Source organism: Loxodonta africana, chromosome 26 (genome assembly GCF_030014295.1).
Source record: "Loxodonta africana isolate mLoxAfr1 chromosome 26, mLoxAfr1.hap2, whole genome shotgun sequence".
Classification (NCBI taxonomy): Eukaryota; Metazoa; Chordata; class Mammalia; order Proboscidea; family Elephantidae; genus Loxodonta; species Loxodonta africana.
The window spans coordinates 24,663,154-24,678,939 of NC_087367.1; the positions used below are offsets into that span (position 1 = coordinate 24,663,154).

A 15,786-nucleotide genomic window follows, 5' to 3' on the forward strand; every position below is an offset into this window, starting at 1 on the left:
TACATTCAGAATACATTTACTACTGCTTCAGCATATTAAAAACTCATTTAATTCCAACACTAATTATAATGGAAACTTAAGGAAAGGATAGAAAGCTTTTCCATGAAACCCATTTCTACTCATGCTCTCCAAACCCCAAAAAGTGTTCGAAATTAAGCTGCGTTAATAAATGCCCCCATGTAATTAATCAGCACATATTTTTCTGTACATACCGGAGTGAAATCTCACAGAACCCCCTATCCTTTTCCTGCTTTACAAAAGGCTTAAATCAACCTCTCTCCATTTCTAACCTTTTTCATTCCTTAATTATACTTTTTTTTTTTAATTATACTTAATCCCAAAGAGGCATGTACACGTTGGACTTACGCTACCTTGTAAATCAAGAATCCTATCATCCTTTCTTTAAGACTGCTCTCAAAATCTAACTCAGCTTCAACTGAATATGTAAATATGCAAAACTCTTCAGTCCCCAAAACACTTCATTAGCTGACAACCTGCAAAGGCAGATTAAGACATAAAATAAAAATTTATGTAAGAAAATAAATATTTTACGAATTGCTATAACTTTTTGAATAAAAAGCTATTTTCTTTGAATGCCTAACTTAAGTAAATGTTAGCCTATGAATCTAAATTAGTATACCATACCGTAAGGATTTATGAGTTGTCTTCTTTTATGAAAATACTTCCCCCTTCAATGCCTCTCAAAAAACATGAAAGCACACACTTACCCCATCTTGCTTGCCGTGGTTAAATCATGGTCGGATCAAGGCTTATCTGGGCTCTGAATTAACTTAAAGGTAAAAGAAGTGGTAGAGAGGTGGCTGATTTGACTTCCCCTGAAAGGAGACCGTCATATGCTAACCAGGCCTTTAAATGAGGAAAACTAACATCTCTTCTAATTATGTAAGCTCCAGGTCAAATTCTAGCACCAACTAATCAAATAACTGCACTGCATTTAGTTTCAAGGAGTAAAGAGGAAAAAAAAAAAAAAACAGTTTAAGAGGAATGACTCTGATATCTTTAGAAAACTGGGAATTTATACATTGAAAAATTATTTTTATAGCAGTAAAAAGTTAGATTTTAAAAGTAAAATATATATCTTGATTACCTTAAATAATTTCTTTGAAGAAAAATATTACTGGGGAAAATTCAATTTGCAGTAAAGCAGACACTTTTCTAACAAGTATTTTCCAGAAATTTTGAAATTCACATTATATGTCCTTGAACCTGAAAACATCGTCTTCCCTTATCTTAACTTGACCAGTATTTATCTCCTTATAAATTCCAGTACAATAATAATATTTCATTCTAAAACTAAACCAGTTAATTGAAAGCAACACATTCAAGAATGTCTAATTTTTTAAATGTAGCTTTAAACACTTATAAACAGGGTCTTCTGAAATAACACACAAAGCTATTGAAATGAAAAAGTAACAAAAACGTCATTTTATTTAAGCAGTTTAAAAAGACATTTCAACCCAGATTTATGGTTAGTAAAAAACAAAAATACAACCTTTTTAGGTTATGAAAATCCACAACATCTTGAGTGAAGAAATATGACACAGGTTATCTATTATATATACCACTTTTGTCAGCTTTGGAAAACAGAGTTTCAACGAAAACAGGTCTTTATTGTAACTTTTAAACGTAGCTAACAGTATTATTTTTTCAAAAAGGTGAAGAAGTTTTCTGGGCATAGAATACATAAGGACAGAGATGTACTTTTTAAAAAATTGAGATATAGATCATGTACCATAAAACTCACCCTTTTAAAGTGTATGATTCAGCAATTTTTAGTATATTCACGAGGTTGTGCAACTATTACCACTATCTAGTTCTAGAACATTTCCATCACCCCCCAAAGATCCCAGTACCTCCTAACTTCCCCCTCCCCTGGCAACAACTAATCTACTTTCTATCTGTATGGATTTGTTATTCTGGGTATTTCATATAAATGGAATCTTTCATGACTGGTTTCTTTCACTTAGCGGTGTTTTCAAGGTTCATCCATTTTGTAGCATGTATCCGTACTTCATTCCTTTTTTATGGCTGAATAATATTCAGTTGTACGGTATGCTGGAAACCCTGGTAGCATAGTGGTTAAGTGCTACGGCTGCCAACCAAAGAGTCGGCAGTTTGAATCCACCAGGCGCTCCTCAGAAACTCTGTGGGGCAGTTCTACTCTGTCCTATAGGGTCGCTATGAATCGCAATCAACTCAACGGCACTGGGTTTGGTTTTGGTTTGGGTATGGCATGCTACATTTTGTTTACCCATCAATTAGTTGATGGACATGAGTTGTTTCCACTTTTTGGCTATTATCAATAATGATGCTATGAACATTCATTTACACACCTTTTTGTGAACATATGTTTTTAATTTTCTTGGGTGCACACTTAGGAATAGAATTCCTGGGTCATATGGAAACTCTTTGTTTAACTTCTTGAGGAACTGTTTTCCACAGTGGTTGCACAATTTCACATTCCCCACCAGCAATGTTTGAGGGTTCTGACTTTTCCACATCCTCACCAATATCATCTATTGTCTTTTGTATCAAAGCCATCCTAGTGGTTGGGAAGTGATATTTCATTATAGTTTTGATTTACAACATTTTTTCATAGGCTTATTGGCCATTTGCATATCTTCTCTGGAGAAATGTCTATTCAAATTCTTTGCCTATTTTTTAATTGTGTTGTCTTTTTATTGTTGAGTTGTAAGAGCTCTTCATATATTCTGAAGCAGACCAAAGCACTTGGCTGCTAACTGAAAGGCTGGCGGTTTGAACCCACTTGCCACTCTGAGGGAAAAAGATGTAGCAGTCTATTTCCATAAAGATTAAAGAGTACGACCTTAGAAATCCTATGATGCAGTTCTACTCTGTCCTATAGGGTCACTATGAGTCAGAATCTACTCAATGGAACACAACAACAACACACCCTTATCAGATACTTGATTTTCTTGTATTCTCCCATTCCTGATAATGTCCTTTGATGCACAGATGTACTTTTTAAAGATGAAAAAACTAAGGCACAGATTGAAAACTGACTTTGCCAAGATCTGATGGTTCTGTTGTATTTACTGAAATAAGCTAAGTCTCAATTGAATGATATAACTTATTTTAAACCAATTATAAAATGATGAAAACAAAGCTGAAAAAGGCATTAGTAATGATTTTATTGGCAAGTGTATGAAGTCATTTCAACTAAAAGCTTCAAGCACCACATTAAAACTTCAGTGCAGGGCATCTACATGAGTAGCTTTAGTTTCAGGCCTGGAGCAGCTCTGAAATGAAAGTTACCACACCATTCTAGTCCTTGGATATCAGTATACTGTCCTTCACCTTCAACCCTGCAATAACAAAAAATAAGTTTGTTCATTAACCAAGGCCAAAAACTTACAGTCCAGATACAAGATTCTCTAGCTTACAATGTCTGAAACATTGTATCTTTCCACTTACAAAGTGCTGTCATATGGCCCAAAATACTATTCCAAACGAACATGGTTACTACAGAAATTTAGGTGCCCAAGATTGTAGGATCACATAAGCTAAGTTTACACAAGACCAAAGTGATCAGTTAAAAAATAAAAAACTTATGTTATCTGGCTTAATTAGTTCATTCATTTATTCGACAAATATTTATTGACTACCAACTAGAGGTGCTCTGTGCTGGTTATCGAACAGTGAGTGAGACAAGCGTGATCCCTTTACTTGGACTCTTTGGAGCAGTAAAAATACACTTCACATAAACAGAGTTTTATCCTAAACTAATTCATAATTTTGATGCTACTGTATATGTTTTCAAATTTCCATTTCCGATTGTTCTTTGCTAGTACACAGAATACAACTGATTATTGTATAATGACTTCGTCCCCTGCAACCTTGCGAAACTCATTTATTAACTATAATAACTCTTTTGAGAGTCATTAGGATCTTTTACATAGATGATTGTGTCATCTGTGAATAATGACAGTTTATTCTTTCCAGACTATATGTTCCATCTATATTTTCAAAATAAAAATTTGGGGGTGGGGCAGAATTCCTTTACTGTTGTTTTGATGGATTTCAGGGAGAAGTAAAAGTAGATCTATGTGTGTTCAACTTGTCTTCTTTACCCAGAAATCCCTCACTACTTCTTTAAATATTTCTTAGAAGGCTTCTCTGACTTTTTTCAATTACTTTTCATAGTCCTTCACTCATAACATTCTTATGAGCTATGTAGGAAAAATATAATTGATCCTATGTTACTGAGAAAGTGATGGGGCCATAAGAGTGTTACACAAATTATGTGGCACATAATTGAATTGTTGGGGTACTTTGGGTGGTCCTCATCTAAACAAAGAACAACATGAAGATGGGAAAAAAGAAAAAAATAATAAAGACAGCAGAATAATGAAGGGGTTTAAGACTGACTCAAAAACTTCTACAGAATAGAGAAGTCAAGAGGAAATAAATGAAAAGTCTAACGGATTATCACCAAGAATGTTATTTCCTTTGGATGGTTTATAATAGTCTTAGCTTCTTTTATAATACTTTTTCCACCCAAAGTAACCCAAAAGTTCTTAGAAACTAAATATTTTATAAAAGATGATTCAGCATTAAATATAATATTTAAACAAACATGCCTAAAAAGAATCGTTCAGAACTATGTACGGTCACTTTTTTTTTAAGCTTACCTATTTTCATTGAAATTTCCAGTGTACTTTGCCCCACTTGGGAATGTATAAGTCCCCAATCCGTGAAACATATTGTCCTTAAAATGTCCTTCATATACTGCTCCTGAAAAATGCTCGAGTCTTCCAAAGCCATTCATCTGTTTGTAGCAAAGGAAATGTCCTCAGTGACTAATCTTCAGTTTCTAGAACCTTAAATATGTACACATATAAATCTATAGTGCACTTTGTCTTAGTTATCTAGTGCTGCTATAACAGTAACACCACAAGTGGGTGGCTTTAACAAACAGAAATTTATTTTCTCGCAGTTTGGGAGGTTAGAAGTCCAAATTCAGGGTGTCGGCTCTAGGGAAGGCTTTCTCTCTCCGTCAGCTCTGGAGGAAGGTCATTGTCTCTTCAGCTTCTGCTTCCTGGTTCCTTAGAGATCTCCATGTGTCTTGGCACCTATCTTACCCCATCTCTACTTCTTGCTTGCTCGTTCACTCTCTTTTATATCTCAAGAGAGATTGACTCAAGATATACCCTACACAAATTCTGCCTCCTTAACATAACAAAGGCAAACCATTCTCAAATGGGATTATAACCAGAGGCATAGGGGTTAGAATTTACAACACAGATTTGGGGGGGCATAATTCAATCCACAATACACTTAATAATTATTTACCCTACCATTGTATCACCCTTATTTTCCAAAAAAGCAAGACAACATTTTTATCATTGTCCTTCAGGTATATCTAGCTATGAACTCAATCAAATGTTCCCAATCTGAGGCATGTGTAACATTTAGAGGGTCCGTGAAGATAATAATAGTAGTCCTTAAGATACTTCGGATATTCAAAAAATTTTAAAGGGCAACCGGTTTAGTTAGTTCAGGAAACAGTACAAAGTACTTGTTAAGAACACAGATTTGGATTCAAGCAGATCTGGATACACATTCTTGTTTTATCACTTCTTAGCTAGGCAAGAAACCTGAGCCTGAATTCCCTCATTTGTAGAAGAGAAGTATTAATGTCATATAGGGTCACTATGGCTTGGAATTGACTCAGTGGCATACAACAACACCAACGGTACTTACCTTGTGAAGTTATGAGGATTAAGTAAGAAAATTATGTAATGGGTTTAGCTTTACTCAGTGAATGAAAGATGAGAAAAATGGTGGTGATGATGATGAATTTTCTGCATGAGGTTAATGTTGCTCATCTCAAAAAAACACCAAAACCCGCTGCTATCAAGTCGATTCCGACTCATAGCGACCCTATAGGACAGAGTAGAACTGCCCCATACGGTTTCCAAGGAGCGCCTGGTGGATTCGAACTGCCGACCTTTTGGTTAGCAGCCGTAGCTCTTAACCACTATGCTACCAGGGTTTCCTAGATATATATATAAAACAAAAAATGTAATCATTTGTTATTTTTATTGTATGTTGTTCTTTGGTGCCGTCGAGTTTGTTCCGGCTCAAAGCGATCCTATGCACAACAGCATGAAATACTGCCCGGTACTGTACCAAATGCTTGAGCTCATTGTTATAGCCACTGTGCCAGTCCACCTCGTTGAGGGTCTTCCTCTTTTCCGCTGACCCTGTACTCTGCCAAGCATGATGTCCTTCTCCAGGGACTGATCCCTTCTGACAACATGTCCAAAGTATGTAAGACACAGTCTTGCCATCCTTGCCTTTAAGGAACATTCTGGTTGCACTTCTTCCAAGACAGATTTGTTCATTCTTTTGGCAGTCCATGGTATATTCAGTATTCTTTGCCAACACCACAATTCAAAGGCATCAATTCTTCTTCAGTCTTCCTTATTCATTGTCCAGCTTTCACATGCATATGATGCAATTGAAAATACCACGGCTTGGGTCAGGCGCACCTTAGTCTTCAAGGTGACATTTTTGCTTTTCAAAACTTTAAAGAGGTCCTTTGCAGCAAATTTACCCAATGCAATGCACCTTTTGATTTCTTGGCTGCTGCTTCCATGGCTGTTGATTGTGGATCCTAGTAAAACGAAATCCTTGACAACTTCAATTTTTTCTCCATTTATCATGATGTTGCTCATTGGTCCAGTTGTGAGGATTTTTGTTTTCTTAATGTTGAGGTGCAATCCATACTGAAGGCTGTGGTCTCTGATCTTCTGATTTTAATTAATGGTAAAATGTCTGAAACCACTTAACCCGTAAGGGTTACTTATCCATTGTTAATAATAAAGACAATAATAATACCTTGTCATCTTTCCAACTTCCTTTGTAAATAATCCCATCAGGGGTGGTATGAATCCCTTCTCCATTTCTCTCAAAGATTCCAGAAGGTGTTCTTGTACAGTCACCATCTTAACAAGAGAGAAATAATGAAGATTATTTTGTTTAACCAAGCAATGCAGTATTTATGTCCAAGCCTAATCACAACTGCACCCCTGTGGATCTCCTTGGCTCCCTAGAACTGAAACCAATTCGATGACAGGTGAGGAGATCCACGGACCACAGAAGGTCTTGTAACCACTGAGACCCAAGGACCAGGAAGACTGACAGCTCCTGGAATTTTCCAAGGCATGCTTTGTCTAGACGTAACATTGGGGTTTAGGTTTAAAATCTGTTCATCTATTAGTACTTCTAAGTTATTTAACAGATTTAATATCTTAATAGTAGCTTTTATGAACTGTATTATCACATTTTTTTACTCTTAAGGTATTTTAGTCCGTATAGAAAAAGTAACTGAATCACTCATCAGTACTGTGCTTCTCTAAATAATCATCTAAATGAAACCAAATGGTAAACATTTTCCCTAAATAAAAGATGAGAAGGTAGGGGGGGACAGGGAAGCTAGATTAAGGGAAACAGAACAACCAGAATGGAAATAATGAGACCGCTAGTAAGTTGTAAAAAATGTAACCAATGTTACAGAACAATATGCATAGAAATTGTTATATGGAAATCTAATTCCTGTGTAAACTTTCACCAAAAACACAATAAAAATTTTTTTTAAGTAATTGAAATGTACTCTTACCATACTTGTCTCCATTTGGAAATATAAAGCTTATCTTATACACTTCTGAGGCTGTTTTAAAAGATTTAAGAAAAGTCACATAAGTTTAAATAGTTTTATGTCATAAGACCTATAAAAATTTGCTTTAAGAGCTACCCAAATAGACTCACTTCCTAAGATCACAAGCACATCATGATTACCTGACCTTCACATTTCTAGTGTGGGGTTCTGAGGGAAATAAATAATTTTGCCTAGATAACCTATTTTTATTTATTTGTTTGTTTATTATAGCAGCTTTGTTAAGATATAATTCACATACCACAAAACTTACCCTTTAAAAACTGTACAATTCAATGGTTTTTAGAATATTCAGAATTGCACAATCATCACCATAATCTAATTTTAGAATGTTTTCATTACCCCCAAAAGAAACTCTGTATCTGCTAGCAATTATTTCCCATTCTCCTCATCTACACTCTTCTCCCCAAGCTCCTGGCAACCACTAATATAATTTCTGTCTCTATGGGTTTGCCTATAATGGACATTTCATATAAATGGAATCATACAGCATGTAACCTTTTGCGACTGGTTTCTTTACTTAGCAAAATGTTTTCAAAGTTCATCCGTGTTGTAGCGCATGTCAATACTTCATTCCTTTTTATAGCTGAATAATATTCCATTGGAATCCCGGGGTGGGACATTCAAGATAGTTGGCTGCTAATCAAAAGGTTGGAGGTTCAAGTCCACATACAGGTATCTCAGAAGAAAAGCCTGGTGAACGACTTCTAAAAAATCAACTATTGCAAATTCTATGGAGGTGGTGGGGCCAAGATGGCAGAATAGTGAGACACTTCGTGTCATCCATCTTACAACAGAGACCTGAGAAAACAAATGAATCAGATACATATGACAATTTAGGAACCCTACGCATCAAAGACAAAGCTGAAGAAATGGACTGAGGGGCAGGTGGAAGGAGAGACAATTCAAAAACAGAGGAAACAGGACATTATGGATCACTGGCATCCTGCTAGCTGAATCTGCATGGTGCAGACATATTCAGGCAAGCATCAGCATCTCAAGCTGAAACCCACCATATCTGGTGTAGATAAGTAGCAGCAACTCTGCACATACCTCGAGAACCAAACAGAAGTGATATCAGACCTATGAAATTAAGTGCAAGCTCCCAACCCACCACACGCACCATACCCCCTCCCCCACCAGAGCTCTACGGCCGAGGAGCACTCCCTTCTCCTCATCCATCCCCCTCCCTGCTCCAACACCAGTCTGGAGGTATTCAACACTGCCACACTCTCTAAGCTGGGAACTCATGGCCCAGTCTGGAGGCACCGGCCCTGTCGCCCAACCACTGGCACAGGGGGTCCACAGATTTGCAGTGCTCTTCACCCCCACTGATTACCCATACCAGTGCCTTGCTGGCCAACCCGGCATAGCACGCCCTCATTAGAACAAAAAGGGCAGGGCCCTAGACACAGTAAACAAAAATATAATAAACACGTATAATAACTTCTTGATGCCTTGGAGACAACAAATATCAAATCACATAAAGAAACAGGACAAGATGGCTCCAGTGAGTGACCAAAAATAAAGAACCAGGAAACCTTCTGGAGAAAGATAAGACAATGGAATTACCTGATAAAGAATTCAACAGACTAATATACAGAGCTCTCCAAGAGAACAAGAAGGAGATCAGGTAAGACACAGACCAAACTAAGGAACACACGGAAAAAGCAATGGAAGAATTCAGAAAAACAATACAAGAACAAAATAACAGAATAAACAGGCCACTAGAAATGATACAAAAAACAGCAACTAGAAATCCAAAAGATTACCAAAAATATTTCAGAATTAGACAACTCAATAGATGATCACAGGAGCAGAACTGTGACAATGGAAGTCAGAATTAGTGAAACTGAAGATAAATCACTTGACATCAATTTGTTTGAGGAAAAATCAGAAAAATGAAGAAAGCTGAATAACTGTATAGGATACTATCAAGAGGAAAAACTTACACATGATTGAAGTACCAGAACAGAGGGGGATAAATGGAAAACGCAAAGAGAATTGCTGAAGAATTTTCTGGCAGAAAACTTCTCTGATATCATTAAAGACAAGAAAGTATCTCTCCAAGAATCTCAATGAACCCCATACAGGATAGATCCCAAAAGAAAGTCACCAAGACTTATCATAATCAAACTTGCCAAAACTAAAGACAAAGAAAGAATCCTGAGAGTGGCTAGGAATAAAGAAGTCACCTGTAATGAGACCTGCAAAGACTAAGCTCTCATTACTCAGCAGAAATAATGCAGGCAAGAAGACAATGGGATGACATATATAAAGCCTTGCAGAAAAAAAAAAAAAAATGCCAGCAAAGGACTATGTATTGAGCAAAACTGTCTCTCAAATATGATGGCAATATTTGGTCATTTCCAGATAAAGAGAAATTAAGGGAATATGTAAAAAGCAGACCAAAATTACAAGAAATATTAAAGGGAGTGCTCCAGTTAGAGAACCATTAACATCAGACAACTATCTAAGACTAGAACAAGGATGTATCGACTAGATACCAACCAAGATAGGGAAGTCACAAAAATAAAACACAGCTAAAAGACTGAAAATAGGGAAACAGGCACGTCAATATGTAAACAGCGACAATGGCAAAACAAAAAAAAAGAGAATAAACAGTGTAGTCAGATAACTTCCATACGGACAAAAAGTCAAGAAGACATCAAGAAATAAAAGACTGGGAGGCGATGCCAAGATGGCAGAATAGACAGACGCTTCCGGTGAACCCTCCTTACAACAAAGACCTGAAAAAACAAGTGAAAGGAGTGTATCTGTGACAAGTTGGGAGCCCTGTGCTCGAAGGCAAGCTTAGAAAAAGAACTGAGGGGCAGGAGGAGGAAGAGACCGTTCAGAAGCAGAGAGGAGTTAACTGCACCTGAATTGCGGGGAGCCCTCAGGCACCATTCTTGGGGTGGTAGTGGCGGCGGGCTGATACTAGCGTTCAGCTGCAGTTTCCTCAGGGAGAAGCAGCCAGCCACACAGCCCACTCACACCTCTGGAACCTGAAGAGAATGGCACTGGCGGCAAAAGCTAAGTACTTGCGCATATTTTAACGCGACCCCCACCCCCCGACCCGCAAACCGGCTTCAGTGGCTGAATTCACTGGGCCTGAGATAGGCACTGTTGAACACCTAGAGCTATGCTCCCTGCCTTGGGGAAGGAAAAATTTTGCGTTGGGGGGAAAAGATAATTTGCTAGCTCCACTAACCAGGGGAGCTCAGGACAGAAGCAGCGCCTCTCCAGGCATAAACCGTCCATGGACTTTGAGCACCTTTCCCTTCTGCAGGGACCTGTGTGGGCCTATTTCAGGAGAACAGGCCCTTGTTCGCAGACTACAACCATTTCAGCTGTGCTGTGGAAAGGGGGGTGTTTGATGTTTGACACTGCTTTGCCTATTAAACAAGGTCCCATTTACCCACATCGGGACCTAAGGACTAGTAGCTCCACTCAGGTCACCCAGCCAACCACAACAGGAGTCCAAAGATAACCAGTACCTCCCAGTACTTAAAACCAAAAACTTTGGGTGCCCATGGTCTGTCTGCAGAACCCACCCACCAGCACGCTCTAGGGAACAAGGACGCTTTTTCCTCAGAGACACTCAGGGGTCCGTTCTCAGCCCCCTGCCTTGTTCAGAGCATGACCCCCTGCTGCAATCAGATACTGGTATATATGCCAATCACCCCTGCCCCTCTAAGGCTGTAGGACAGAGCCTGTACCACACACTTCATGATCAGCTACCTGGAAACCTGAGCTGAATTCATACAAGAAAACTGAATGGACTCCTAGATTGATATACCTGATAACAGCTCTAGCCAGCTGGGGACAGGACACCAGAGCTCCAAAGGTGAAAATAATCAAGCTAGTTCACTGAAGCAACCCATAGGGCTATACCAAAACAAAACAAAGCAAGCAACTATGACACAGTAAGCAAGCATAAATTAATACGATAACTTACAGATGGCTCAGAGACAACAGTCAATATCAAGTCACATAAAGAAACAGACCATGATTACCTCAACAAGCTCTCAAAACAAAGAATCCAGGGATCTTCTAGATGAAAGTGCATTCCTGGAATTACCAGATGCAGAATACAAAAGTTTAATATACAGAACCCTTCAAGACATCAAGAAGGAAATGAGACAATATGCAGAACAAGCCAAGGAACACACAGATAAAGCAACTGAAGAAATTAGAAAGATTATTCAGGAACATAATGAAAAGTTTAATAGCTGGAAAAATCCATAGACAGGCAGCAATCAGAAATTCAGAAGATTAACAATAAAATTACAGAAGTAGACAACTCAATAGAAAGTCAGAGGAGCAGAATTGAGCAAGTAGAAGCTAGAATTTCTGAACTCGAAGATAAATCACTTGACACTAATATAGTTGAAGAAAAATCAGATAAAAGAATTTAAAAACTGAAGAAACCTTAAGAATCATGTGGGACTCTACCAAGAGAAATAACCTACGAGTGATTGGAGTACCAGAACTGGGAGGGATAACAGAAAATACAGAGAAAATTGTTGAAGATTTGTTGGCAGAAAACTTCCCTGATATTGCGAAAGATGAGAAGATATCTATCCAAGATGCTCATCAAACACCACATAAAGTAGATCTTAAAAGAAAGGTCACCAAGACACATTATAATCAAACTTGCCAAAACCAAAGATAAAGAGAGAATTATAAGAGCAGCGAGGGAGAAATGAAAAGTCACCTACAAAGGAGAGCCAATAAGAATAAGCTTGGACTACTCAGCAGAAACTATGCAGGCAAGAAGGCAATGGGGTGACATATTTAAAAAATTGAAGGAAAAAAATTGCCTGCCAAGAATCATATATTCATCAAAACTGTCTCTTAAATATGAAGGTTAAATTAAAACATTTCCAGATAAACACAAGTTGAGGGAGTTCATAAAACCCAAATCAAAACTATAAGAAATACTAAAGGGAGTTCTTTGGTTAGAAAATAAATAATATCAGGTATCAACCCAAGACTAGAACACTGGGCAGAGCAACCAGAAGTCAACCCAGACAGGGAAATCCAAAAAAACAAAGCAAGATTATTAAAAAAATAAAAAAAAAAAAGCTCAAAACAGGGTAACAGCGATGTTATCGTATAAAAGAAGACAACATTAGAAAAATAAAGAGGCACTAAGAAATGCAATCATACACCTTTCATATGGAGAGGAAGATACGACAATACAAAGAAATAAAAGTTAGGTTTAAATTTAGAAAAATAGGGGTAAATAATAAGGTAATAACAAAGGAGACAAACTATCCTAATCATCAAAATAAAATACAAGACAAAAATAGAGACTCAGCAGAAACAAAATCACCAACAACAAATACGAGGAAAGGAAAATATACAAAGATAATCTACTCAGCACATAAAATTAAGTGGGGAAAAAAACTGTCAACAACACACAAAAAAAGACATCAAAATGATAGCACTAAATTCATACCTATCCATAATTACCCTGAATGTAAATGGACTAAATGCACCAATAAAGAGACAGAGAGTGGCAGAATGGATTAAAAAACAAGATCCATCTATATGCTGCCTACAAGAGACACACCTTAGACTTAGAGACACAAACAAACTAAAACTCAAAGGATGGAAAAAATATATCAAGCAAACAACAATCAAAAAAAGCAGGAGTGGCAATGTTAATTTCTGACAAAATAGACTTTAAAGTTAAATCCATCATAAAGGATAAGGACACGATATAATGATTAAAGGGACAATACACCAAGAAGATATAACCATATTAAATATTTATGCACCCAATGACAGGGCTGCAAGATACATAAAACAAACTCTATCAGCATTGAAAACTGAGATAGACAGCTCCACAATAATAGTAGGAGACTTCAACACAACACTTTCGGAGAAGGACAGGACATCCAGAAAGAAGCTCAATAAAGACATGGAAGATCTAAAGGCCACAATCAACCAACTTGACCTTGTAGACATATACTGAACACTCCACTCAACAGCAACTAAGTATACTTTCTTCTCTAGTGCACATGGAACATTCTCTAGAATAGACCACATAGTAGGTCATAAAGCAAGCCTTAGCAGAATCCAAAACATTGAAATATTACAAAGCATCTTCTCTGACCATAAGGCCATAAAAGTGGAAATCAATAACAGGAAAAGCAGAGAAAAGAAATCAAACACTTGGAAACTGAACAATACCCTGCTCAAAAAAGACTGGATTTAGAAGACATTAAGGATGGAATAAAGAAATTCAGAGAATCCAATGAGAATGAAAACACTTCCTATCAGAACCTTTGGGACACAGCAAAAGCAGTGCTCAGAGACCAAATTATATCAATAAGTGCACACATCCAAAAAGAAGAAAGGGCCAAAATCCAAGAATTACCCCTACAACTTGAACAAATAGAAAGGAGCAACAAAAGAAACCCACAGGCACCAGAAGAAAACAAATAACAAAAATTAGAGCTGAACTAAATGAAATAGAAAACAGAAAAACAATTGAAAGAATTATCAAGACCAAAAGGTGGTTTTTTGAAAAATTAACAAAATTGATAAACCACTGGCCAAATTGACAAAAGAAAAACAGGAGAGGAAGCAAATAGCCCCAATAAGAAATGGGATGGGGGACATTACAAAGACCCAACTGAAATTAAAAGAACCATATCAGACTACTATGAAAAATTGTACTCTAACAAATTTGGAAACCTAGAAGAAATGGATGAATTCCTAGAAACACACTACCTACCTAAATTAACACAAACAGAGGTAAAACAACTAAATGGACCCATAACAAAAGAAGAGATTGGAAAGGTCATCAAAAAACTCCCAACAAAAAAAAAGCACTGGTCCCGATGGGTTCACTGCAGAGTTCTACCAAACCTTCAGAGAAAAGTTAACACCACTACTACTACAGGTATTTCAGAGCATAGAAAAGGACGGAATACTACCAAACTCATTTTATGAAGCCACCATATCCCTGATGCCAGAACCACGTAAAGACACCATAAGAAAATTATAGACCTATATCCCTCATGAACGTAGATCCAAAATTCTAGCTGACAGAATTCAACAACACATCAAAAAAATAATGCAACATGACCAAGTGGGATTCACTCTAGGTATGCAGGGTTGGTTCAACATTAGAAAAACAATTAATGTAATCCACCACATAAATAAAACAAAAGATAAGAATCACATGATTTTATCAATTGACGCAGAAAAAGCATTTGACAAAGTTCAACACCCATTCCTGATAAAAACTCTCAGCAAAATAAGAATAGAAGGAAAAATCCTCAACATAATAAAGGGCATTTATACAAAGCCAACAGCCAAAATCACCCTAAATGGAGACAGCCTGAAAGCATTCCCATTGAGATCGGGAACCAGACAAGGATGCCCTTTATCACCACTCTTATTCAACATTGTGTTGGAGGTCCTAGCCAGAGCAATTAGGCTAGACAAAGAAATAAAGGGCATCCAGATTGACAAGGAAGAAGTAAAAGTATTTCTATTTGCAGATGCCATGATTTTATATGCAGAAAACCTTAAGGAATCCCCATAAAACTACTGAAACTAATAGAAGAGTTCAGCAGAGTATCAGGATACAAGATAAACATACAAAAATCATTTGAATTCCTCTACACCAACAAAAAGAACATCAAAGAGGAAATCTCCAAATCAATGCCATTTATAGTAGCCCCCAAGAAGATAAAATACATAGGAATAAATCTTACCAGAGACGTAAAAGACTTATACAAAGAAAACTACAGTACACTTCTGCAAAAAAACAAAAGAGACTTACATAAGTGGAAAAATGTACCTTGCTCCTGGATAGGAAGACTTAACATTATAAAAATGTGTATTCTACCAAAAGCAATCTATACATTTAATGCAATTCCAACCCAAATCCCAATGACATTTTTTAATGAGATGGAGAAACAAATCACCAACTTCATATGGAAGGGAAAGAAGCCCCGGATAAATAAGGCAGTACTGAAAAAGAAGAACAAAGTGGGAGGCCTTACTTCACCTGATTTTAGAACGTATTATGCCGCCCC

General features: G+C 37.2%; 1 protein-coding gene across 1 annotated transcript in view; it reads right to left on the bottom strand.

Annotated features, from left to right (window-relative positions):
* Nucleotides 1–1,030: 1,030 nt before the first annotated feature.
* Nucleotides 1,031–15,786, bottom strand: part of MORN2 (MORN repeat containing 2) — a 28,825-nt gene continuing 14,069 nt past the window's right edge. The window contains exons 3-6 of the mRNA XM_023555299.2: nucleotides 7,667–7,717; nucleotides 6,886–6,992; nucleotides 4,674–4,810; nucleotides 1,031–3,347 (exon numbers count right to left, since the gene is read on the bottom strand). Coding sequence (XP_023411067.2) covers nucleotides 3,245–3,347; nucleotides 4,674–4,810; nucleotides 6,886–6,992; nucleotides 7,667–7,717 — 398 coding nt within the window. The 3' untranslated portion in view covers nucleotides 1,031–3,244. The remainder of the gene's footprint in view (nucleotides 3,348–4,673; nucleotides 4,811–6,885; nucleotides 6,993–7,666; nucleotides 7,718–15,786) is intronic.